The sequence below is a fragment of the Crotalus tigris genome, unplaced genomic scaffold (genome assembly GCF_016545835.1).
Source record: "Crotalus tigris isolate CLP2741 ecotype Arizona unplaced genomic scaffold, ASM1654583v1 scf7180000019065.834497, whole genome shotgun sequence".
In the NCBI taxonomy this organism is placed as follows: Eukaryota; Metazoa; Chordata; class Lepidosauria; order Squamata; family Viperidae; genus Crotalus; species Crotalus tigris.
In genome coordinates, this window is record NW_024097356.1 from 597,370 (window position 1) to 623,628 (window position 26,259).

The 26,259-nt window shown below is 54.1% G+C and overlaps 1 protein-coding gene across 1 annotated transcript; it reads left to right on the forward strand.

Moving 5' to 3' along the window:
• Positions 1-1,527: 1,527 nt before the first annotated feature.
• Positions 1,528-25,792, forward strand: RRM1 (ribonucleotide reductase catalytic subunit M1). Its single transcript, XM_039358719.1, has 19 exons — positions 1,528-1,700; positions 2,446-2,534; positions 3,462-3,639; positions 4,652-4,752; positions 6,149-6,208; positions 7,277-7,316; positions 9,046-9,208; positions 11,534-11,675; positions 11,829-11,912; positions 14,009-14,170; positions 15,222-15,301; positions 16,794-16,995; positions 18,133-18,282; positions 19,080-19,301; positions 20,183-20,259; positions 20,782-20,917; positions 21,804-21,899; positions 24,075-24,263; positions 24,955-25,792. Exons 1-19 carry the CDS (start codon positions 1,682-1,684, stop codon positions 25,135-25,137), a joined length of 2,373 nt encoding a protein of 790 aa, XP_039214653.1. The 5' UTR covers positions 1,528-1,681; the 3' UTR covers positions 25,138-25,792.
• Positions 25,793-26,259: the final 467 nt, after the last annotated feature.

Here is a 26,259-nt window from a genome sequence, read left to right on the forward strand (position 1 = left end):
TCCCCCCCCACTCCTCCTCCTCTCCGCAAGCCCCCCTCCCTTCCAGCCCCGATAATGTAGAGCAGGGGTCCTCAACCTTGGAGGTCTTCTAGTCCGGGGGTCCCCCAACCGTGGTCACTTTAAGACCGGTGGACTTCAACTCCCAGAATTCCCCAGCCAGCAAAGCTGGCTGAGGAATTCTGGGAATTGAAGTCCACAAGTCTTCAAGTGGCCAAGGTTGAGGACCCCTGATGTAGAGAAACAGCCAAGCTCAGAGAGCATCAGGGACCCTTCGCGCCCCCCCCCCACGTCAGGCGTGATCCTCAACTTATGCCAGCCTCTGGTGAGTGTCCCCTTGGGGTCTCGTCACTCTCTTGGCCCAGCACCTTCAGAGGCCCCCCCCAAACGGTAGGGAAGGGCTGAAGCAGCCCCCCCTGGGCTTCTCTTGTTTGGGCTGGGGTGGGGCAGAGATGAGGGCAAGAAAAGGGTCCAGAGAACATGCAAGGCGAGAGAACAAAGCTTTATTCCCTCTCAGGCAGTGGGAAAGTTGGGGTGACCCCTTGAAAGGGCATGGCCCCTACTCAGATTTGGGGAGCAGTCTGGGGGCTCCCAGCGCCTGCAGAAGGAGCAGGGGCAGCTTGGCTCAGCTGCGTCTTGGGCATCAGTGCCCCCTCTTTCTGGCCAGGTGGGACTCTGCCCGGGGCGGCTCTGGCCTGCCTCTCAGCGGGTCCATGACCCTGCCCTGCCTGGGGGGCTGCCCCCGAGAGCCACGCAGAATGCAGCCACCCGGGCCGGGGTGGTGGGCACGGCTCAGTGGGGGCTGGACTAGGAGACCTCCGGGGCCCCTCGCTGCTCTAGCCTGATTGAGGCTGGAGCCCTTTCTCTGGAGGGACCCCCCACCCGACCACAGCCCCCCACTCTGTCTCAGCTGACGATAGCTTGTTCTGGGGGGGGGGGCTTCCTCCGTGGCTGCATTGCTGGCTGTTGCGCCGGAGACCTTGCACGGAACGCGTCGAGAGGTTAGGATGGTGGGCAGGGCAGGGACCGTAAAGAGCAGGGGTTCTCAACCTTGGCCACTTTAAGACTTGTGGACTTCAACTCCCAGAATTCCTCAGCCAGCTTTGCTGGCTGAGGAATTCTGGGAATTGAAGTCCACAAGTCTTAAAGTGGCCAAGGTTGAGAACCCCTGGTAAAGAGGCTCTGCCAGCAGCCCTTCGCATCCTGAAGGGGGGGGAGCCGCGTTCAGGCCTGCTCGAACCGCAACTGGGGTGCACCCTCCGCTCCCCCCGCGGGAGCCCAGCTGGGTTTTGGGGCTCCCCCCTCCGGCAGCGACTGGAGAAAGCAGCTCGGCGGAACTGGTCGGGGCATTGCCGAAGGCGGTCTGCAGGTGGCGCTGTCGCGGACTGTGCGCCGCGCTCTAGGAGCAGCGGCAGGGCGGGGGCGCCTCTTTCCCGCCTTCCCCGCCGGGCTTCGCAGCCCGGCTCTGCGCACGCGCGAGTCCGGAGGGTGGACCCTCTCTCCCGGCTGGCCGCCATCTTTGTGCGGGGCAAGCGCGGCTGTTGGGCGGCCGGGCCCGCGGCCAAGATGGCGGCGTCGGCGTCGCTCGGGGCGGGGCCGCGGCGCTGGCGGGAAAGCGGCTGGCGGGCGATCGGCAAAGGCGGCGGCAGCAGCGGCGGCGGAGCTCCTCGGCTAGCCGGGCACCATGCACGTCGTTAAGCGAGGTGGGCAGCCTCCCCCCCCCTTCCCCCGCGGACGCCGCCCCTCATTCGACGGTCCCGGGCATGGGGGGGGGCGGCCGCCTTCCTCCCTCACTGGTTGGAGGGCGATGGGCTTTGTAGTCCCCGAGCGGATCCCCTGAGTTGGGGGTCCCGGCCTCCCAATCCCAGACTTCGGGGGGGGGGGTAGCGGGGCTCCCTTATTGGTTCTCTTAAGGCGGGGGGAGGAAGGGGGCGCCCCCCATGCCTGGCAATATCTGGGGGGGGTCTTTCTTTCTCCCCCTCCCCCCAGCCTTCTCTCCCCCCCTTCCGCCCCCAAAGTCAGGCCTGCACCCCCACCACAGACCCTCTGCCCCTCCCCCCAGGCCTTGAACCCTCCCCTGAATTGGGGGGGCTGCCCCTCCCTCCCTCGTGCAACTCTCCCCCCCCCGAAGCTCCTGGGGGAGGGGAGGGCTGGCCCAGACGGACTTCGGCCTGCCCAGCAGGGTCGAGGTTCTTCAGGTGGAGGGGAGGGCTGGAGATGGGAGGGGGCCCATCCAGGCCTGCTGGTCTTGAGGGGGGGGGGCAGCAGCCTATCTCCAAAGAGCAGGAGGGGGGGTAGGAGTGTGCCCCCCCCCTCCCAGCCATTCTGAACCAGGGGCCGGAGTCGGGGGAGGGTCCTGTGCCCCCCCCCCGCTGCTTTTCTGCCTAACCTCTCTTTCTCATCTGTCTCCTTGCCCCCCCCTCCCCTCTCCCATCCTCCCCCCCCCAGATGGCCGCCACGAGCGGGTCATGTTCGACAAGATCACCTCCCGCATCCAGAAACTCTGCTACGGCCTCAACGTGGATTTTGTGGACCCCGTAAGTCTCCTTCGGCCTCCCCGTCCGAGAACTGCCCCCCCTTTTGGCCCTGGCCCTGCGAGGAAGAGGCTGGTGCCCAACGGGGGGGGGGCTGCTCGGCTGGGTAGGGAAGCAGCCCTGGACCTCTTTGACAGGGGCGTGGGTGGCATAAGAAATAGGAAAAGGATCCCCCCAAAAGATTTCCCTATTCTAGGTTTATCCTAGATAGATTCCTAAGGGGGTTAGTTTGCCACCAGGGTCTGTCTGATTATTTCTTATTTAGAGGGAAATCTGCTCTTGGGGATGGCTTCGATCTGTGTGTGTGTGTGTGTCTGTGAGAGAGAGAGAGAGAGAGAGGAGGGGGGGGAGGAAGGGTACACTTATGGGTATGAAATCATCCCATTCACACAGGATACACCTCATTAGCTCATGCCCTTAATCACTACTCAACCTTTTAAAAATTTTATTTTATATGGTTGCCCAGCTCAGATACAGGTAGTCTGGGCGGCTCACAACATTAAAATTCCACAACATAAAAACCTATATTTGGATGGATGGATAGATAGATAGATAGATAGATAGATAGATAGATAGATAGATAGATAGATAGGCAAATAAAGAAATAGAAATAGGTGGATAGAGAAATAGACAAACAATAGAAATATAGATAGAGAAATGGATGATAGAGAAGTAAGTAGGTAGATAGGAAGGTAGATAGATGAATATTGATCATGTGACTCTGGGGCTGTGGCAATGGTGGTAAATTCAATAGTCGGTCGTAAGTCACTTTTTAAAGTACATTTAGAACGGTCACTATATGAATAATTGTAAGTCGATCACTGGACCATGTTTCAGGATGGCCACAAGAGGAAGACTTTGTAGGCCCTAAAAAGGCCAAATGTTAAGAAATCAGTTTGCCACGATTCAGAGGTCTTTTCTTTCGGCCAGGCTCAAATCACCATGAAGGTGATCCAGGGCCTCTACAGCGGGGTGACCACGGTCGAACTGGACACGCTGGCGGCCGAGACAGCGGCCACTCTCACCACCAAGTACCCTGACTACGCCATCCTGGCTGCACGGATTGCTGTCTCCAATCTGCACAAAGAAACGAAGAAAGTCTTCAGCGGTGAGTGTCTGCAGGGACAGGGGGGGGACACACGGGAGAGGCAGAGGGCGGCCTGAATGTTAATATCACTCCTCTGTGTGCCTGGCTGAGGACGTCCACAAGTCCTAAAACAGGGGTTCTCAACCTGTGGGTCGAGACCCCATTTGGGGTCGAACGACCATTTCACAGGGGTCGCCAAACAACACAGCCCGCCATTTTTTTCCCCCTTTTCCTTAGCTGTGCTACTCCCTTTTATTCTCTTGGCTTTTGAAAGCCAATAGAATAGACTCTCTTGAATAGAGTCTAATTCTGTTGGCTTTCCAAAGTCAATAGGAATTGTCCAGGCTGTCTCTGCCCTGCTGAGCCCGCCAAAAGTCCCATTCTGCAAACGGGGCTGCACCAGTTGAGTAGTCCTCGACTTACGACTGGTGGAGTAGTCCTCAACTTACGACCGGTTGGGGGTCGCGGCATTAAAAAGGTTGAGAACCCCTGTCCTAAAAGGTCCAAGTTTGAAGACCCCTGGCTAAAAGTATAAGCGTACAATAAAATAATAACTGATGCAAAGATTAATAGGTCGTTTAAGACAGGGGTCTCCAACCTTGGTCATTTTAAGACGTGTGGGCTTCTGGGAGTTGAAGTCCGCAAGTCTTAAAGGGGCCAAGGTTGGAGAGCCCTGGTTGGTTTAAGATGTTCTTAAGAGGCATCAAGCTAATAAGAGGCAGGCTGCAATGAAACAGCCTGACCACTTGCCAGAACCTGGGATCAGGTGGGCTGTTGTAGCCTGATCGGTGCCACCACTTCCTTGTTGGATAAGGAAGCTGGCGGAAAATTCTCCTAGCTCCTTGATATGATTTTGAATGGTTGCTAAGGCACCAATCGTAACTTGAGGACTACCTGTATTCGGGAAGAAGTGAATTCGTCTGAACGCTGATTGGCTCTGAGCAGAAGGATGACTAAGTAGCCTCTGGAGTGCCCCGTTGCTGTGCATTACTTCTGCCATGTTGTGATCCATTGTGCCTTTGTTGCTTTCCAGATGTGATGGAAGACCTCTACAACTACGTGAACCCACACAACGGCAAGCATTCTCCCATGATCTCCAAAGAAACCCTGGACATTGTACAAGCCAACAAAGATGTATGTACTGATTGAATAGAGCATATTTTGGGCAGATGGAGAAAAAGGAGGGTCGTTGGTGGTCTTTGAGCTGGGTGGTTTTCCTGCAGACATTTCATGACCCAACAAGATAACGTCATCAGTGCTAAAATGGAGGAGGTTGTGGAGAGGAGGAGGAGGAAGACTGTGGAGTCCTTGCTGCTCTCTGAGCTGGGTGGTTTTCTTGCAGACGTTTCATGACCCATCTAGGGAACAGCATCAGTACTAGAAGGGAATGGAAAGGAGAAGAAGGAAGGAAGGAAGGAAGGAAGGAAGGAAGGAAGGAAGGAAGGAAGGAAGGAAGGAAGGAAGGAAGGAAGGAAGGAGAACAACTGTGGGGTCCTTGGTGCTCTCTGAGCTGGGTGGTTTTCTTGCAGATGTTTCATGACCCAACTAGGGAACAGCATCAGTGCTAGAAGGGAGTGGAAAGGAGAAAAGGAAGGAAGGAAGGGAAGGAAGGAAGGAGAGAAGGAGAAGAACTGTGGGGTCCTTGATGCTCTCTGAGCTGGGTGGTTTTCTTGCAGACGTTTCATGACTCAACTAGGGAACAGCATCAGTGCTAGAAGGGAGTGGAAAGGAGAGGTAGGAAGGAAGGAAGGAAGGAAGGAAGGAAGGAAGGAAGGAAGGAAGGAAGGAAGGAAGGAAGGAAGGAAGGAAGGAAGGAAGGAAGGAAGAACTGTGGGGTCCTTGACGCTCTCTGAGCTGGGTGGTTTTCTTGCAGACATTTCATGACCCAACTAGGGAACATCATCAGTGCCAGAAAGGAGGGGGCTTTGCCCTGTCTGTGGGTGGGAATGTTCTTGGTGGTTCCTTGATTAGGCTGTTGAGAGACCAACCTCCCCTCCTTCTAGCACTGATGATGTTCCCTAGTTGGGTCCTGAAAATATCTGTAAGAAAACAGCCAAGCTCAGAGAGCACCAAAGCCTGCCTTTGCGGAGAGGTGTGCACGAGTGCCAGTTGGAAGTGTGGCCATTACAAGCTGCCTCTGTTTTGTGATTCCCACATTATCCCCAGGGTCGGGAGCACAGCGTGGTGCTCTTCTCACCAGGACGTGTCCAGGCCTGACAGTGGACAGGCTCTGGGTTCCTTAAGGCAGTGGGTCTTCTTATTGGCTGGCATAACTCCTGCCTGGTGCTCAGTAACTCCTGCCTGGTGCTCAGAGCCAGGAGGCCTTCTGTCACTCAGAAATGATCAAAAGCTCTTGGCCACTCAGAACTCTCCCCGAAATCAGACTAGAGTCCCCCGACACGGCTGCTTGAATTTTAGCATTTTTATGAATAAGATGGCTGCATATTTGAGCTCAGGCTGGTTGAGGGACAAACAGCCTGGAGGCTGAATCTGATTCCTGGTTTTTTTTTCCTCCCCCCCCCCTCCGCAGCGACTGAACTCGGCAATAATCTACGATCGGGATTTTTCCTACAACTACTTTGGCTTTAAGGTAAAGCGGAGATTTATCTGTTTACTTATTTGTATCCTGCCTTCTGTTATGTTCGCAAATAACTCAAGGAGGCGAACAGTGCTGGGCTGCATTAACAGAGGGAGAGAATCAGGATCACGTGAAGGGTTAATACCACTTTACAAGGCCTTGGTAAGGCCACACTTGGAATCCTGCATCCAGTTTTGGTCACCAGGATGTAAAAAAGATGCTGAGACTCTAGAAAGAGTGCAGAGAAGAGCAGCAAAGATGATTAGGGGACTGGAGGCTGAAACATATAAGGAACGGCTGCTGGAATTGGGTATGTCCAGTTTAATGAAGAGAAGGACGAGGGGGGACATGATAGCAGAGTTCCAATATCTCAGGGGCTGCCCCAAAGAAGAAGGAGTCAAGCTATTCTCCAAAGCGCGCGAAGGCAGGACAAGAAGCAACGGATGGAAACTCATCAAGGAGAGAAGCAACCTGGAACTAAGGAGAAACTTCCTGACAGTGAGAACAATTAACCAGTGGAACTCCCTGCCTCCAGAAGCGGTGAATGCTCCAACACTGGAAGTTTTTAAGAAGAGACTGGACAGCCATTTGTCTGAAATGGTACAGGGTTTCTTGCCTGAGCAGGGGGTTGGACCAGATGACCTCCAAGGTCCCTTCCAACATTATTATTATTATTAACACACACAATACTCCTTCCTCCTCCACGTCTCACCCCCCAAACAGCAACCCTGTGAGGTAGATTTGCCTGAGAGAGAAGGACTAGCCTAAATTGAAGTAAAACCTGGTTTTACTTCTAGGATGGCTTTTTGGGGACAGTTGAGGAAATGCACCTGGAAAGGGCTTTTTCTAGGCTGAGGCCGGGAGCTGCAGGTGCCCAAGCAAAGCTTTGGAGCCGCGTCCTGTTGCGCCCTTCTGGTTCCAGACCACGTGGGGGGGGGGCTGGGGGGAAGGAGGATGTGGGGCAGTTATTGCAAGCACCTTTGGGGACTGATAATAGATTTAAAGTAAGTTGTTGGTGATCAAAGATGGTATTATTTTATTGTCCCTTGGCACTGATTTTTTTTTTTTTAAATCTTCCAGACTCTGGAGCGCTCCTATCTTCTGAAAATCAATTCTAAAGGTTTGTGCTGTGGGCTGAATTCTTTGTACAATGGTTCATTTTTTTTTGAATTGTTGATAAAACTTGGCCCAAAAAAACAGGAGGGGGGGGGCGCACCTTTGGAACTGCCTGAGATCAAAGTGGCTCTTCCAGAAAACCATCAGGCGAGGAATGGTTGATCTGGCATTCCTCAAAAGGTTTCTGGCTGTTCCAGGAGGTCTCAACAAACAGGATGGGCTTTCAACATACCAGGAATTGTTGTTTGATTAGGTCCTGGGGAGTGACCTCCAGTGGGACCCTCGTGGGCGACCCGCCTTCTTCCCTACTTACTGCCCCCAGTTTAAATCCTACACGAGTTAACCGCTTGACGCATCTGAACCGCAATTCACGAAACTTTCTGCCTTTTAATGACATTTGAAAGAGGGGCTCTCGAGTGCCTGAAATTTTCTGAAAAGGGGGAGTAACCCAGCTCTCTCCCCCCCCAACCTGGGGGAGGAATCCCTCATGAAGGTAGTCCTTGACTTAGGACAACTGGGGCCAGGATTTCTGTCGCTAAGCAAGGCCTTGTTAAGTGAGCCCCACACGAGTTCAGGACTTTTTTTTTTGCCCACAGTCGTTAGAATCAATCCGGCTGTTAAGTGAGTCACGTAGTTGTTAAGTGGATCTGGCTTCCCCCGTTGACTTTGCGTGTCAGAGGCCGGCTGGGAAGGTCACACATGGGGACCACGTGACACCCCTCCTCCCCCCCTGGGATGCTGCAATTGTTGGCCAAGCTCCCAAATTTCAATCACATAATGGGATGCTACAATGGTCGTAAGGGTGAGGACCGGTAGTAAGTCAGTTTTGTCAGTGCTGTTGTAAATTTGAGCTGTCAGTAAACAAATCAAGGACTACAAATATGGCTAATGCCAAAGGCAGGGGCCATTTAAGCCCCCTCCCCCACAAGCAGAGTTTTGTCCTTATTCCCTGGGGGAGTCTCAATGTCTTCCAAGGGGGCAGCCTCCCTGCACCTCCTGGGAGCCCAGCCTCTTCTGCAACTCCTCTGAGCAGCTCAAAAGTGCCCTTGAACTCCCGGCTGCACCAGAGGTTCAGGTGACCCCCCCAGCCCCTCCATCTTCCGGCCTGGTCTTTTCTGATTGGGTGGGGGGCAGTGTTGTGTCCTTGCAGCAGTTTCGCCATCGGTTTTTGTCTCTGGCTTCAAGGACACCCAAATCAGGAGAAATGCAGCTAGTCCTCACCTTCCTGCCATAACGGGGCCTGCCCATTTGGGTTGTAAAGCGGGTCGGCACATGACCAACCCAATTTCATGATCTTTTTGTGCGCAGCGGTTGTTGCACAAATCACCGCGGTCATTAAGCAAACGCCATGGTCATTAAGCGAACACTATCGTTCCCTACAGGCTATTTCTGCCCCAATCCAGAAGGGCGCTGAATGGCTGGCAACAAAAAGATCATAAATAGTGGTCGGGGGATTCTGCAAAGAGCTGCAAATCGGGTGTCGTTGCACAAGAGCCCCAAAGGTGGCCATGATTTGGGGGGGAGGGTTCTTCGGAATCAGATCCTAAGTACCTTTTGGGTGCTCCCCTGTAACTTTGGACAGTCACTAAGCAAGCAGTTGTAAGTCAAGGACTACCTGTAGGTGTGGGGAGGGTCTCTCTCCCACCTAGCCCAGTGCGCAACCGTCACCCAGCCGCAGCGACTCTCTGCTCCCCCCGCTAAGTGGCACCTTCCCCTGCCTTCTCTGCCTGCAGTGGCCGAGCGCCCCCAGCACATGCTGATGAGGGTCGCGGTGGGCATCCACAAGGGCGACATCGAGGCCGCCATAGAGACCTACAACCTCCTGTCCGAGAAGTGGTTCACCCACGCCTCCCCCACCCTCTTCAACGCCGGCACCAACCGCCCTCAGCTCTCCAGGTAAAAGGGTTAGGGGGCCTGGCTGGCCGGCCAGTTGGCTGAGCATTGGGGGAGGAACTGCTAGAGAAGCCGAGCAACTTGGAAGGTCTGAGACGGAGGCCCCCAGCCTTTGGGGCACCAGGGAACGGTTCCGTGGGGAGAGGTTATTACGTGGACCGGAGGGGGTGTGGTTGTGTGTGCTGCCTGCATCCCACGGATGGGGCTTTGCTTGTTGGTGCGGACTGGCTGCTCGCATGCTGCCACCCGACACTGGTCCACAGGCCGGGGTTGGGGACCCCTGGTATAAGAAAGTGGGGGCTGCTTCCGGGATAGAGTCTAACCCCAGTTGCTCTTCAGGTGGGTGCAGCAGTAATAATAATAGTAATAATAATAACAATAAATAATAATAATAAAAATAATCTGCAAAAAATATCATTTGCCTGTAAGCAAAAACTGGTGGGATCATAAAATAGAGAAAGTCATAGAAAATGATAAAATTAAACTGCTCTGGGACTTCAGAATTCAAACAGACAAGCACCTGCAACATAACACCCCAGACTTAACAATTGTCGATAAGAAAGACAAAAAAGTCTGGATAGTGGACGTGGCAGTGCCTGGAGACAGCAGAATAGACGAGAAAGAACTGGAGAAGATAACAAAATACAAAGACCTACAAATAGAAATAGAAAGACTGTGGCAAAAGCAAGCAAGGGTAGTACCAATAGTATAGGCTCCTTGGGTGCAATCCCAAAACAACTGGAGCACCACTTGAACACCATTGGCATTGACAAATTCGCTATTAGTCAATTGCAAAAGGCGGCCTTATTAGGAACTGCTTCCATCCTGCGACGATACCTGTAATACCATCAAACATCCACATCTGCCTATCCCAGGTCCTGGGTAAGGACTCGATAGGTAGACAAAATGCCAAATCCAGTCTGAACATCTGGCTGACTGTGCGATGATCCATAATAATAATAATAATAATAATAATAATAATAATAATAATAATAATAATAATATAAAGTTGGAAGGGACTTTGGAGGTCATCTAGTAGCGCCCTTCATTCTGCAGCTTGGGGCCGTAGCTGGGTTTGGGGATCCGTGTCCAATTCCGGCATCTTGAGGGCAGCAGCAAAAAAAGACTGAAGGACTTTTTCAGTGGTTGGGCCCTGCTGCAATCGCCCTTAGACTTATATCCCTCTTCACAGTGCTTTACAGCCCTCTAGGCGGTTTAAAGGGTCGGCCTCTTGCCCCCCCCAACAATCTGGGTCCTCGTTTTACTGACGGATGGAAGGCTGAGTCAACCTTGAGCCGGTCAGGATCGAACTGCTGGCCATGAGAACGCAGAGTTAAGCTTGCAATTCTGTATTTTAACCCGTGCGCCAGACCAGGGCTCTTGTAGTCTGCAATCCCTTGTAAAGGGCAAGATAACTTGTAATGGGGGCCTTGGGAAATTTATCCAAGTTAGTTTGACTAGGAAAGGCCTTAATTGCGAAAACAGACTTAGTGCTTTATTGGGCCAACTGTGGTTAGACATGCAAGGAATTTGTCTCTGGTAGAGAAGCTCTGGGTATACTTGAAAACAGCAGAATACGATGATAATAATAGTAAAGTGTACAGCCAATAAAGGGGGGAAGCAAAAAAATAATACAAGGGATAAAGATGCTGTCGCCATGCTCAATGGGTTAATGTACATACATATTAAAGCAAAAGCAGAAGTGCCTGTATTTTATCAGCTGGGAGATAAGGGGGTTCGGCAGAGTGATAGCCCGAGGGAAGACACTGTCCCTGTGCCTGCTGTATAAACAAGCCAAGATGACCTAAGCCAGGGGTAGGCAACCTTGGCTCTTTTATGACTCGTGGACTTCAACTCCCAGAATTCCTGAGCCAGCATGGGGGAAACTTTGGCCCCTTCATGACTCGGGGACTTCAACTCCCAGAATTCTTCAGCCAGCATGGGGGAACTCTGGCCCCTTCATGACTGGTGGACTTCAACTCCCAGAATTCCTTAGCCAGCATTGGGGGGGGGGGAAAACTTTGGCCCCTTCATGACTGGTGGACTTCAACTCCCAGAATTCCTGAGCCAGCCTGGCTCAGCTTGGAAACCTCCCCCTTTTCCCTCAGCATGGCTGGCTCAGGAATTCTGGGAGTTGAAGTCCACGAGTCATAAAAGAGCCAAGGTGGCCTACCCCTGACCTAAGCAGTTAGATTTGGGTTTGGCAGTCTAGCCATCTTGCTGGAAGGGGGAAAAAAAGAATTCCAGGCTTGGGGCTGACCTCCACAGGGGTCTGGAGGGGACCTCGCTGTACTGGAGGCTGCCATTCTCGTTTTTCTTCCCCTCCAGCTGCTTTCTCCTCTGCATGAAGGATGACAGCATTGAGGGCATCTACGACACGCTGAAGCACTGCGCCCTCATCTCCAAGTCTGCGGGGGGAATCGGGGTGGCCGTGAGCTGCATCCGGGCCACCGGCAGCTACATCGCCGGGGTGCGTCTGCGGCGGGCAGCCCACATGAATCCCTGCAGGCCCCACCAGTGGATTCTTGGAACTGCCGCTGGCCCTGCCCCCCTCGCTAAGCAGCAGCGAAGGTCTCTGCCTCCGTGGGTCCAGCTCACCGTCTCCAATCTTTTGATTTTTCAGACCAACGGCAACTCCAATGGGCTGGTCCCCATGTTGAGGGTCTACAACAACACGGCTCGCTACGTGGACCAAGGGGGGAATAAGGTAGGCGGTCGTCTCCCAAGGTTGCTGGTGGAGACTTGGGTGGTCAAGGACAAACCCAGGATTGATTCACCATCGCAGGCATAGTTTGTGTTTTTAATTTTTTTTATTAAGTAAACATTTAAAAACAGGTTGAACACAGTGTAACTTTTCTGGCTGTTATTTTGCCATACATACTATACCATATCCCAGTGGTTCTCAACTTTTTTAATGCCGCGACCCCCCCCCCCCAACCAGTCGTAAGTCGAGGACTACTCAACTGGTGCAGCACCGTTTGCAGAATGGGACTTTTGGCGGGCTCAGCAGGGCAGAGACAGCCTGGACAATTCCTGTTGGCTTTGGAAAGCCAATAGAATTAGATTCTATTCAAGAGAGTCTATTCTATTGGCTTTCAAAAGCCAACAGAATAAAAGGGAGTAGCACAGCTAAGGAAAAGGGGGGGGGGGAAATGGCAGAGTGCATTGTTTGGCGACCCCCATGAAATGGTCGTTCGACCCCAAATGGGGTCCCGACCCACAGGTTGAGAACCACTGCTATATACCATATATCTTCCTAGTCATTGATCTTTTATACCATTTACATATTGCATTTTATACTATTTACATACTTATATATTTACATACATATTTACATCTATTTATAACATAATTTACATTTCCATTCTTATTTCATATTCTTTCTGATCCCTATCTTATGCTCACTTTGAGGTTGGAAATCTATACTTTCTCTCTTCTAGACGAGCTTTTTTTCTGTTCCGACTTTTTTCTCCTTGAGTCTAACCAAGAGTATATCTTATCCCAAACTTCGTAATACTCTGTTTCATCTCAGGCATCGTTTAAAGCAGGACTCTCCAGTAAGACGGGTGGACTTCAACTCCCAGAATTCCTCAGCCGGCCATGCTCGTTATCCATGACGAGCTGAGGAATGCTGGGAGTTGAAGTCCACAGGTCTTGAAGTGGCCAAGGTTGGAGGCCCCTGCTGTAAAGGAAGGTGCTGTCTCTGGCCAGGTTGAAGGTATCTCCCAGCAAAGTGGAGAGAAGAGCAACTAAGATGATTAAAGGTCTGGAGGCTAAAACACATGAAGAACGGTTGCAAGATTTGGGTATGTCTAGTTAGAGAAAAGAAGGACTGGGGGGGACAGGATAGCAGTCTTCCAGCATTTGAGGGGCTGCCCCAAAGAGGAGGGGGCCAACTTATTCTCCAAAGCCCCCGAAGGCAGGACAAGAAGCAACGGATGGAAACTCATCAAGGAGAGAAGCAGTAAGGAGAAAGTTCCTGACAGGGAGGACAGTCAATCAGTGGAAGGGCTTACCTTTAGAAGTCGGTGCTCCATCCCTGGAGGTTTTTATAATGATAATAATAATAATAATAACAACAACAACAGCAGCAACAACAACAACAACAACAATAATAATAATAATAATAAAAAATTGGAAGGGACCTTGGAGGTCATCTAGTCCAACCCCCCACTCAGGCAGGAAACCCTACACCATTTCAGAAAAAGGGCTGTCCAGTCTCTTCTTAAAAACCTCCAGTGTTGGAGCTTTCACCGCTTCTGGAGGCAGGTGATTCCACTGGTTGATTGTTCTGACTGTCAGGAAGTTTCTCCTTAGTTCTAGGTTGCTTCTCTCCTTGATTAGTTTCCACCATTAGTTTCTTGTCCTGCCTTCAGGTGATTTGGAGAATAGCTTGACTCCCTCTTCTTTGGGGCAACCCCTGAGATACTGGAAGACTGCTATCTTGTCCCCCCTTGTCCTTCTTTTTATTAAACTGGACATACCCAATTCCAGCAGCCGTTCCTTATATGCTTTAGCCTCCAGTCTCCTAATCATCTTTGTTGCTCTTCTCTGCACTCTTTTTTTAAGAGGAGACTGGACAGCCATTTGTCTCGAAGGGTAGAGGGTCTCCTGCTTGAGCAGGGGGTTGGACTAGAAGACCTCCAAGGTCCCTTCCAGCTCTATGCTGAACTGAGGAGGGTCGGAAGGCTGCTGGACTGGAGGGTCTGGAAAGGGCCCCCAGAAGCGCAGCCAGGGCGGAGACGGGCTGAAGGGGGTTTTGGGGCTGGTCTCCACTGCGACGTTGTCTTTTCTTTCCGGCAGAGACCCGGGGCCTTTGCCATCTACCTGGAGCCCTGGCACTTGGACATCTTTGAGTTCCTCGACCTGAAGAAGAACACCGGGAAGGAAGAGCAGAGGGCCCGGGACCTCTTCTACGCGCTCTGGATCCCGGACCTCTTCATGAAGCGGGTGGAGAGCAACCAGGTACAGGGGTGGCGGCTGGGTCCTCCCATCCTTGGTGGGACCAGCTGGGGGGACGGGGTGGGTGGGCGAAGGGGAGCCCCTCCGTGGCCACAGAGCAAAACTGAATCGTGGTATTTGAGGCCTGGAACGGCTCACGCTTGTTCTTCTGGGCTCCTCTTGAATTGTTCAGACACTCTGCCCTTCCTGAACTTCTGTTTAAGGTTGTTATTAACACAGGAAAGTTAATTTGCAGAAGGAAAGCGTACGGGCAGTCCTTGACATACGACTGGTCAATTAGCAACCGTCCGAAGTCACTCCTGCCCCAAAGTGCTCCCAGTCCAGTTCTGAGGGGCTCCTCCCTCGTGGCCACATGACTGCGTGTCAGGTGCTGGGCAACTGCCCACATTTGCAGTGCCCTGCGGTTGCCAGGCTTCGTTTTTGCACCCTTACAGCAAAAACATCCCATAGTGAACAGTGGGTTCGCTTTATGACCTTGGTGCTAACAACTGCAGGAGAAAAGGTGGTCAGATCGGGTGAATGCAGTCCTGCTTGGGGCATGAAAGACAGCTGGGTGACCCTGGGCTGGTCTTTCGCTCTCAGCTCAAGCACAAGCACACACACACACAAACACACACACACACACACCAGGCAGGACCAGTGGGTGGAAGCTGGCCCAACCTGGAAATGAGGGATTTCCCAACAGGGAGACCAGTCAGTCAGTGGAACGGAAGTTGCCTCCTGGAGTTGTGACTCCTCCATCCTTGGAGATTTTCAAGAAGAGACTGGACAGCCATTGGTCTCAAATTGTAGAGGCTCTGCTGCTTGTGCAGGGGGATGGACTAGAAGACCTCCAAGGTCCCTTCCAGCTCTGTGATTCTGTACCTTTTACGGGGGGGGGAGGCAGGCCGAAGGCTCTGGCTGCTCCTCTGAGCTTTCCCTCCGGCGATGCTCCTGATGTGGGAGCCTCGGGGCTGCAGCGGGAAGCCCTCCCAGAGCGAGCCTCTTTCTCCTGGATGGGGGTCTCCTGACCCCCTCCCCTGGAGCCGACCTTTCCCCCCCCCTCCTTCAACAGGACTGGTCCCTGATGTGTCCGAACGAATGTCCGGGTCTCGATGAGGTCTGGGGAGAAGAGTTTGAGCGCCTCTACGAAAGGTAGGAATGACCGGCTGGGCCGGGAGGGGCAAAATGGAACCGGCAGAATTTCTGCAGGATGTTTCGGGATGCGTCTACCTCAGAAAAGGGACAGGTTCGTCAAGCACAGCACCGGATTTCCCGAGGGAGACGTGAGGGTGTTTTGGTGAAACTAAATGTAATGATAGAAGCTGCCCAGGGGCAGTTCAGCATTGCAACGAACACAGCAATAAAATGCTAAGCCAGGGGTTCTCAACCTTGGCCACTTTAAGACTTGTGGACTTCAATTCCCAGAATTCCTCAGCCAGCTTTGCTGGCTGAGGAATTCTGGGAGTTGAAGTCCACAAGTCTTAAAGTGGCCAAGGTTGAGAACCCCTGCTCTTTACGGTCCCTGCCTTGCCCTGCCCACCATCCTAACCTCTCGACGCGTTCCGTGCAAGGTCTCTGGCATAACACCCAGCAATGCAGCCACGGAGGAAGCCCCCCCCCCCAGAACAAGGACAAGCTATCGTCAGCCGAGACAGAGTGGGGGGCTGTGGTCGGCTGGGGGGTCCCTCCAGAGAAAGGGCTCCAGCCTCAATCAGGCTAGAGCAGCGAGGGGCTCTGGAGGTCTCCTAGTCCAGCCCCCACTGAGCCGTACCCACCACCCCGGCCCAGGTGGCTGCAATCTGCGTGGCTCTCGGGGGCAGCCCCCCAGGCAGGGCAGGGTCATGGACCCGCTGAGAGGCAGGCCGGAGCTTTGCTGGCTGAGGAATTCTGGGAGTTGAAGTCCACAAGTCTTAAAGTGGCCAAGGTTGAGAACCCCTGTAAGCTTAGTCACTTCACTCAAACTGGGAAGGAGAGGGCCAGAGGTCTGAAGAAGCCCGCCAGTTCTGGAGGACCCAACTAGTGCTTCCTCCCTTGGGCCTGGTGGATGAGGCCCTCTCTCCCAGGGGGTCTCCCAGGGGCTCCATCCAGCAGGTTGGGAGGGGGCACAGAGGGGACCTTGGGCTGCAGGACCACCAGTAGGGAGAAGGGCTGTTTCCTCTCTGTTGAGTTGGGAGGCCTGTCCCCATGCCCAAGGGGCTCGGGGGGGGCAGGTGGCTGCTCTGTGTTGGGAGCTGCTGCCCCCCCCCGGCTGGAGGAGGCTGGGGCAGGTGTAGCCCCAGTTTCGCTATCCTGTGTTGTGAATGAGCAGGTGAGAGTTGTGATGGATCAGAAGTTGGATAATAAGAACATAAATTAAAGCCAACTAAGTCCATCTGCAGCCAGAGCCCGGATCGGGCTGTCCCTGCTTGAGCAGGGGGTTGGACTAGAAGACCTCCAAGGTCCCTTCCAGCTGTGTTGTCCTGCATTTCTGCTTGGATTGAGCAGTGGAGGTGACTCCCCCGACTCACCCCGTCTGGCCTGGAGGGGGTCAGTGTGTTTTCTGGGCAGGGACACTCCCCCCCCACCGGTGACCCGTCGTGCGCCCGGTCTGTGGGCTGAGGGGGGGGGGAAGGTGGTCTGGAAGCCCCCTGCTTTCCCCCTCCAGCTACGAGAAGCAGGGCCGGGTGCGCAAAGTGGTGAAGGCCCAGCAGCTGTGGTACGCCGTGATTGAGTCTCAGACGGAGACGGGGACGCCCTACATGCTCTACAAGGACTCCTGCAACCGGAAGAGCAACCAGCAGAACCTGGGCACCATCAAGTGCAGCAACCTCTGCACCGAGATCGTGGAGTACTCCAGCCAGGACGAGGTGGGCCTCCTCCCTCCTCCTCCTCCTCCTCCTCCCACCTTCCCTCTCCTTCTCTCCTTCCCTGCTCTTCCTTCCCCTCACCTCCAATTCCATGCCCGTCTTCCTTTCCTTTCTTTTCCTTCTTTCCCTCCTTCCTTTTTTCTTTCCTTCCTTCCTTCCTTCCTTCCTTCCTTCCTTCCTTCCTTCCTTTCTTTCTTTCTTTCTTTTTCCTCCTCCTGCTCCTCTTCCTTCCCTCTTTCCTTCCCTCCTTCATTCCTTCCTTCTTTCTTTTCCTTTCCTTCCTTCTTTCTTTTCCACCTTCCTTCCTTCCTTTTTTCTTTCTTTCTTTCCAACCTCCCTTTCTCCTTCCTTCCTTTCTTCCTTCCTTTCTTTCTTTCTTTCTTTCTTTCTTTCTTTCTTTCTTTCTTTCTTTCTTTCTTTCTTTCTTTCTTTCTTTCTTTCTTTCTTTCTTTCTTCTTCCTCCTCCTCCTGCTCTTCCTCCCTTCCCTCCTTCCTTCCCTCCTTCCATCCTCCCTTCTTCATTCCTTCTTTCTTTCCTTCCTTTCTTTTCCTCCTTCCTTCTTTCTTTTCCTTTCTTTCCTCCCTCCCTTTCTTCTTCCTTCCTTCCTTCCTTCCTTCCTTCCTTCCTTCCTTCTCCTCCCTCCCTCCCTCCCTCCCTCCCTCCCTCCCTCCCTCCCTCCTTTCTTTCTTTCTTTCTTTCTTTCTTTCTTTCTTTCTTTCTTTCTTTCTTTCTTCCCGTCCCCTGTCCCTTTCAGCCAAACCCAGAAGGGTGTCCGAAAGGGATCTGAGGGCCCTCCAGCCCTTCCCTACTTCCTTACCTGATCCAGAACTTTCCTTTGGGGCCAGGGCCTGGGCAAGTCTGGCCATGATGGGGAGACAAGGTGGAGCCCCCCCTCCCTTCTCTCCCCACAGCCCTTTAAATTCCTGGCATTGCTGGGCGTTGACCAAGAGAGTTTGAAGGGAATTAGGGGTGGGAAAGGAACGGCGGGACCCCCTCGCCCGGGCCAGAGTTCGGAATCGGGACACCGGGCGGTCCAAGGGCTCAGCTTCCGTTGGGGCAGGGGTCTCCAGGGGAGGAGGAGGGGTGCCCTGGAGAGGAGGCCCACGGGAGCATCTCCCTCCGCTTGCACCCTCCAGGTGGCCGTCTGCAACCTGGCCTCCATAGCCCTGAACATGTACGTGACGCCGGAGCACACCTACGACTTCCAGAAGCTGGCCGAGGTCACCAAGGTCATCGTCCGGAACCTGAACAAGATCATCGACATCAACCATTACCCGGTGGTGGAGGTACCCGGGGGGGCGAGGAGGCGGGAGGGAAGGTGGCAGGGGGGCAGCTGGGGGGGAGGGCACGGAGGGAGGCTTGCACAGCAGCCCCCCCCCAGGGATGCCGCTCACGAGGTTACGACTGAGCAGGCGAAAAAGCTTTGAGACGTTCCTTTCTCTTCCTCCAAACTTCGTTGAGGACGTCACTTCAGTCTGGAGTAGCCCCCCCTCCCCTGATCCTCTCCCAGCGCTTAGGCCAGTGGTTCTCAACCTTTTTAATGCCGCGACCCCCAACCGGTCGTAAGTCGAGGACTACTCAACCGGCGCAGCCCCGTTTGCAGAATGGGACTTTTGGCGGGCTCAGCAGGGCAGAGACAGCCTGGACAATTCCTATTGGCTTTGGAAAGCCAATAGAATGAGACTCTGTTCAAGAGAGTCTATTCTATTGGCTTTCCAAAGCCAATAGAATAAAAGGGAGTAGCACAGCTAAGGAAAAGGGGGAAAAATGGCGGACAGCCTTGTTTGGCGACCCCTGTGAAATGGTCGTTCGACCCCAAATGGGGTCCCCACCCACAGGTGGAGAACTGCTGGCTTAGGGGACAACTGGCTTCAAGGCCTTACGGAAGGCCCCAGGATGGCCAGGCATCCGGGAGGGGCAGAGGGGGTCCCTGGGGTGGGGGCAGCCAGGAAGAGCACCGGCTTCCTAGCTCCCATCAGATGGCCCTATTTAGGGGAAGGGGCTGGGGGGGGGGCAGATCCACCCCAGTTCTCGGAGGCGAGGCCAGCTGAGCCCCCTTCCCTCCCTCCCCCTGTCTCCCCAGGCCGAGACCTCCAACCGGCGCCATCGCCCCATCGGCATCGGGGTGCAGGGCCTGGCCGACGCCTTCATCCTCATGCGCTTCCCTTTCGAGAGCCCCCAGGCCCAGCGGCTCAACCAGCAGATCTTCGAGACCATCTACTACTGGGCGCTGGAGGCCAGCTGCGAGCTGGCCAGGGAGCAGGGGCCCTACCAGACCTACCAGGGCAGCCCTGTCAGCAGAGGGGTGAGTGTGGGGGGGGGGGCTCGGGCTGGGGGGAGGGGGCCTGGGAGGGGGGAGGTCCGGATTGGCCCCGGGAGGCTGCTTGGGGCTGGCACGCTTCGCCCTGGAAAGAGCCGGTCTCTTGAGCCGTGAGCTTTGGACGCAGAATCCGAGCGGGGTTCTCGGTGCCGAGTTCAGGGGTTTCCTTGCAGACGTTTCGGGAACATTCTCAGGGCTGCTGCGGTTCCCGAAAATAAGCCCTAGCTTGATATTTACTTGTCCCACCTTCTGTGGCCGCTCACGGCTAGATGCCACGTGCTACATTGCTCCGGTGCTGCCGCTCGTGGCTGGATGCTGTGTGGCATCCTGTGCCATGGTGCACGCGAGCGGCGGCACGGGTGTGATGTGCCACGTGGCCCGTCGCAAGGGGCAGCACCAGAGCAACAACCTGTGTGGCTTGTCGCGAGGGGCAGTCCGGGTGCAATGTGCCATGCGGCTGCAAGCGGCCACGGAACAAGTCGGCCAGTGGCGTGACGGGCATCAGGGCATGGGAGGTCTGGCTGCAGCAGTCCTAAGGTGAGTGGGTAGGACATAGGACATCCCTCCAGAATAAAACCCGGTGCCAAAATATATTTAAGATGGGGTCTTGTTTTCTGGGAAACGCAGTATCGGCAGCGGCAGCACTGATGGTGTTCCCTAGCTGGGTCGTGAGATGTCTGCGTGGTGCCTGCCTGCCTTTTCAAACCCCAAGAATCTCTGCAGGGTCCAGCTGGACAGGCAGCCCCCTCCTCCCCCCTTGCCCCCCCTTGGCGAGAGCATTTCGCAGGCCCTGCTCTGTGGGGATGTTGGGGGGCCTCCCTTGTGGGGCGGATGGGTGAACTGCCTCCCCTCCCTCCCTCCCGCAGGTCCTGCAGTACGACATGTGGAACGTGACCCCCACCGACCTCTGGGACTGGGGCGCCCTGAAGGCAAAAATCGCTCAGTGAGTAGGAGACCCTACTCGCCCCCCTACTCCTTCACCCCCTGCTGTGGGGGGGGAACATGCCCCTGCCCTTTTCCCGGAGTGCTACTGGAGCCTCCTGGGCCCCTGCCAGCCCCCCCCCCCTTTTCTCCTTCCCACGTGTGTGTTGTGGTTCCGGCTAATGAAACATTCCAGAGAACTTCCAGGCATTTATTTTCCTAAAAAGTCTTTTATTGTTACAAAATGTCGGCACAGGCACAAGGGAGGGATGCTAGGATCTAAGTTCTCTTCCTCTGAGCAGTTCAATTATCAGCATGTTCCCTCCCTAACTTAGCCGTCATATCTCACATTATCCAATTAGTATGAAGGTCAAAGGTTTTCTTCCTCTTTCTTTCCCGGGCTTTACCCCCAACCCCCCTTCTGCTCTGTATTAACCCCATCATTACCAGACAATTCTCCATATTGTCAAAAGCAAGAATATACAATATTTGCAGTGTTGACAGTGTGTGTGTGTGTGTGTGTGTGTGTGTGTGTGTGTTCCAGGCACGGGGTCAGGAACAGCCTCCTGGTGGCCCCCATGCCCACGGCCTCCACGGCACAGATTCTGGGGAACAACGAATCGGTGGAGCCCTACACCAGCAACATCTACACCCGCCGGGTGCTCTCGGGGGAGTTCCAGGTGAGGGGGGCCATCCCTGGGGGCCCTGGGAGGAGGGGGCAGTGGGGGGGGGACGAAGGGCAGGGCCGCCCCCCCCCATGGTTTGTGCAGCAGGGGCCGTGAGCCTCAGGGCTCCAGGCTCCTTTCCATTGCTAAGCGGGGGAGGGTTTGATAAGTGGGCCGCACCTGATTTCCCAACCTTTTTTGCTGCGGTCGTTAAACGAGTCACTGCAGTCATTAAGTGAGTCAGATGGCTGTTAAGCAAATCCGGCTTCCCCGACTCTGACTTTCTTTGCCTGTCGGAAGCCGGTTCGGAAGGCGGCAAAGGGGGATCGCGTGACCCTGGCTACCGTCATGAATACAGCCAGTCCTCGGCCTATGACCACAGTTGAGCCCAACATTTCCGTTACTAAGCGAGACAGCGGTTGAGCAAGCACCGTCCCATTTTACGACTTTTCTTGCCACAGTTGCTAAGTGAATCACTACAAATATTAAGTTACGTACTCGTTAAGTGAATCCCTCTTTCCCCCCATTGACTTGGCTTGCCCAGAAGGTCAAAAAAGGGGGTCACGTGACCCCCCCGGGACGCTGCAACTGTCGTAAATATGAAACCAGTTGCCGACTGACTGAATTTTGATCACGTGACTCGGGGGGAATGCCGCAATAGTCGTGCAATAAGTGGGGGGGGGGGGAACCAGTCCTAAGTCAGTTTGGCATTGTTGTAACTTTGAATGGTGGCTAAACGAATGGCTGTATCTTGAGGACTAGTCTGTGGGGGAAGCTCACTGTCTCCACCGGAGGAGGGCTCGCGGTTGGAGATGGGCCACAGATGGGCTGAAAGGGGGGTGATTTTGGGGGGGGTGAAGGCCTGGTGCCTGACGTGGCTGTTGGTGTTTTGGGGTGGCAGATAGTGAACCCCCACTTGCTGAAGGACCTGACTGAGCGGGGCCTGTGGAACGAGGAGATGAAGAACCAGATCATTGCCTTCAGCGGCTCCATCCAGGTACGTCCGGCCCATGGTGCTGGGCCCGGCCAGAGGGCCCCCCTCCCCCAGTTCTCAGCCCTGCCCCAGAGGCTGTGTGTGGGGGCGCCGCTCAGCTCGGCCCGGCTTGCGCCACGGAAAACCTACACGGCTGTGCAAGGCAAGGGACCCTTTGTACCCCAGACCTAATCTAGCACTCCTTCGTTGTGGAACCGCCTTTCTCTTATCCAGGGCTGTTGTGTAGGTCACACAACGCAGGCTGTTGTGCAATAGACAAAAATGCAGACTGCCCAAGGAGTTTGTTTTCATTGCCTAGGCCAGTGGTTCTCAACCTTTTTAATGCCGTGACCCCCAACCAGTCGTAAGTCGAGGACTACTCAACCGGTCGTAAGTCGAGGACTACTCAACTGGTGCAGCACCGTTTGCAGAATGGGACTTTTGGCGGGCTCAGCAGGGCAAAGACAGCCTGGACAATTCCTATGGGCTTTTGAAAGCCAATAGAATTAGACTCTATTCAAGAGAGTCTATTCTATTGGCTTTCAAAAGCCAATAGAATAAAAGGGAGGAGCACAGCTAAGGAAAAGGGGGGGGGGAAATGGCGGACTGCGTTGTTTGGCGACCCCCGTGAAATGGTCGTTCGGCCCCAAATGGGGTCCCGACCCACAGGTTGAGAACTGCTGGCCTAGGAGAAGAATGCTGCTTCCTGTTTTTGGGAAAACCGCCCGGAAGGGTAGGAGGCTTTGAGGAAAGCAGGGGGGACAGGAGACGGAACGGCAGCCGTAGACCGGTCGCCGGGTAGACAAGCCAGCAAAAGTGATCTTTAGTTGGCCGCTTCCGCTCGGAAAGAGGCAGGAGAAGCGGGGAGAGTAGAGAAGGGAACGCTATGAAAACATGCAGGATAGGATTTGTTCTGTGAGATTTCGAAGAGAACTCGGCCTCATCCCTTGAAATAATGCAGATTCAGGAGCTACACAAGGCAGCGTGCACACACCCCAGCGTTAACAGGAGAATCCCCCACCGGTGGTCCTGAGGATGGCCGATGGGGAGGTCTTACAGGGATGGTGGTGTCTGGAGGGGTTCTTGGGGGGGGGGGGTCTGCCAATGTTTAGGGCTGCTTTCCAGCTCCTGAATCCCAGCAGTAGATAAGATAAGATAAGATAAGATAAGATAACCTTTATTGTCATTTTTTTTTACTGTGGGCCCAACGGCACACATCAAAAATGAAATTGAGTTGCCCGCTCTCAGAGTGAAATGCGTACATGACAGATACCTAACACAGTGGTTCTCAACCTTTTTAATGCCGCGACCCCCAACCGGTTGTAATTCGAGGACTAAACCGGTTGTAAGTCGAGGACTATACCGGTCGTAAGTCGAGGACTTCCCTGCCCGGGAGCACCGTGCATGCATGGTGCTGCCCCCTGCGCCAGCCGAGGCGTAGCTGGCAAGCGGCAGAGACGGAGCAGGCCGACCACCGGCTGGGCCACCAGCTGGCCCAGCCCAAGGGAGGTAAGGCACCCGCCGGAAAAGGGGGAAAAAATGGCGGACAAATGGGGTCGCGACTCATAAGTTGAGAACCGCTGACCTAAAACATACTATGTACAACATACGTATAGACCCACACCCCTACATATATGTAACAAATAAATATTAAATACCGTCCATCTTGAATATATAACGGAAGGAGGAAGCTTGAGAGTTCACAAGGTTAATGCCGTATGGAATGAAATATGGCAGCCCTCCATCATGGTTGCTCCTATCTAGGTTTGTGGGTTTCCTAAACAGCTGAGTAAAGTCTGGTGTAAGTGTGCTAAAGACCTGCTCTGGCACCAGGGCTCATCTGAGCTTTTTTGCAGTGACCCTTTAATGCAGGCCTTATATTTTTAATTTATTTCTACGTAGGCTTGTAGGTTTTGGCCTGTTCCGTTTTTAAACTGTATTTTATTCACGTACTTACAGAGTGTTATTATAGGATATCGTAAACTGCCCAGAGTCACCTAGCCGAGATGGGCGGTGTAGAACTTTAATCAATAAATAATGTTTTAAAAAGAAGATAGTTCTTCCTTGCAAAGGCCTTTTGCGCCTGGATCCCTGCAGAGAGGCTGCTGGGATTTCTCGCGCTCTTTCGGCTTTGAGCCGAGCTTCCCGCCAGCTCTTAACCGCCCAGAGATCCACCTGGCTGCTCTTTTGCCCCCCCAGAACATCCCGGAGATTCCCGAGGACCTGAAGCAGCTCTACAAGACGGTGTGGGAGATCTCCCAGAAGACCGTCCTGAAGATGGCCGCTGACCGGGGGGCCTTCATCGACCAGAGCCAGTCTCTGAACATCCATATTGCGGAGCCCAACTACGGGAAGCTGACCAGCATGCACTTCTACGGCTGGAAGCAGGTGAGTGGGGAGGGTGGGCGGCTGGGAGTGGGAGCAGAGGAAGCAGGCAGCCTTTTAGGGCACCCCCTGTAGTAGTGGGCTGGGGAGGCCCAGGAAGCTGATTGGCTCACCCTGAACAGACCAACTGTAAAAAAAAAACCTGATGATGTTGCCTAGTTGGGTTATGAAACATCTGGAAGAAAACAACCAAGTTCAGAGAGCACTCTCCTGGCGATTGGCCAGTCACCCAGCCAGCTTCCATGACTAAGGCGGGACTAGAGCTCACCATCTTCTGGTGATTGGCCAGTCACCCAGCCAGCTTCCATGACTAAGGCGGGACTAGAACTCCCTGTCTCCTGGCGATTGGCCTAGTCATCCAGCCAACTTTTGTGCCTAAGGCAGGACTAGAACTCACCGTCTCCTGGCAATTGGCCAGAGTCACCTGGCCAGCTTGCATGACTAAGGCGGGACTAGAGCTCACCGTCTCCTGGTGATTGGCCAGAGTCACCCAGCCAACTTTTGTGCCTAAGGCGGGACTAGAACTCATGGTCTCCTAGCGATTGGTCCAAAATCACCCAGTTAGCTTTCAGGCCCTTGGCGGGACTTGAACTCAGGGTCTCCTGCTTTCTAGCCTCGATGCCTCCCCCACTGGACCGAACCGGCAGTGGTTGCCTTTGGGGCCTCTGGGCTGATGTGACCTCGCCTCCTGCAGGGCCTGAAGACGGGGATGTACTACCTGCGGACGAAGCCGGCGGCCAACCCCATCCAGTTCACGCTCAACAAGGAGAAGCTGAAGGAGAAGAGCTCCAGGGAGGAGGAGGAGAAGGAGAGGAACACGGCGGCCATGGTGTGCTCCCTGGAAAACCGGGACGAGTGCCTGATGTGCGGCTCCTAAGGAGCCCCCGGCCCCCTCGGCGTCCTTCCGCCTCCCCCAGCTAGGCTAGGTAGCTCTCGGTCCCTGTGCAGCGCAGCCAGGCCCTGGGGCTGCGCTTGCAGGTCACTGGGCGACCGTCCTGCGCTTACTTGTCTTCCCTTGAATGCAGCCAAGCCAGGATTCGGGGATTAGGGGGTGGGGAAAGCAGACAGAAACGGGGGTCCGGCGGCTGTAGCCAGAATCTGTAAGTGCCCTTGAACAGCCGTGGGAGAGTCTTCTCCTGAGTGACCCCCAGGGAGACGGCCTGAGCTTTGACGGACACCTCTTGTGCCTGACCTTCCTTTCCGGAGCCCCTTCCGATGTTCTGCTGCCCCTTCAGTCTGCCCTTTCCCGTGTCTCTCTGGTCCCTCTTTGGGAAGAGGATTCGTAGAACAACTTCCCCCTCTCTCACTCGTCACAAACCCTCGAAAAACTTTGTTAAGACCCCGACGGTTGCCCAGGACTGCCCGGCCGGGTTGTTTGGGCTGAACCCAAGGATGTTCCTTGACTCCACTGGGTAGTTTTCGAACAAAGTTTCAACTATTTATTGTCTTCGGCTACTCCTGCCTGTAGACCTGAACCCTTGAGGCCTGTCTAACACGTCAATAAAGACGGAGGATACAGTTGGACGATTAAAGGACCTTTGCGTACTTTTGTTAGTAGATCACTTTGAGTTCACTTTTGGGGGAAGTCCTAAGCGAACTAGCTGCCTTTCAGTGTTTGAGGGGCTGCCACAGAGAAGAGGGGGTCAACCTGTTCTCCCAAGTAGGCAGGACAAGAAGCAACGGATGGAAACTTAACCAAGGAGAGAAACAACCTAGAGTTAAGGAGGAATTTCCTGACAATTAATTGATGGAATGACTTGCCTTGTCCAGGGTGGTATAGGACACGGGCATCCAATCTTGGCCATTTTAAAACTTGTGGATTTCAACTCCCAGAATTCCCCAGCCAGCCATGCTGAAATCCACGAGTCTTAAACGTTCCCAAGGATGAACAGTCTAGGGGCTCCTACTTGGACATGGGGTTGGACTAGATCAGGGGTTGGCAACCATAAACACTCAAAGAGCCACTTGGATCCATTTTCCACAGAAAAGAAAACACTGG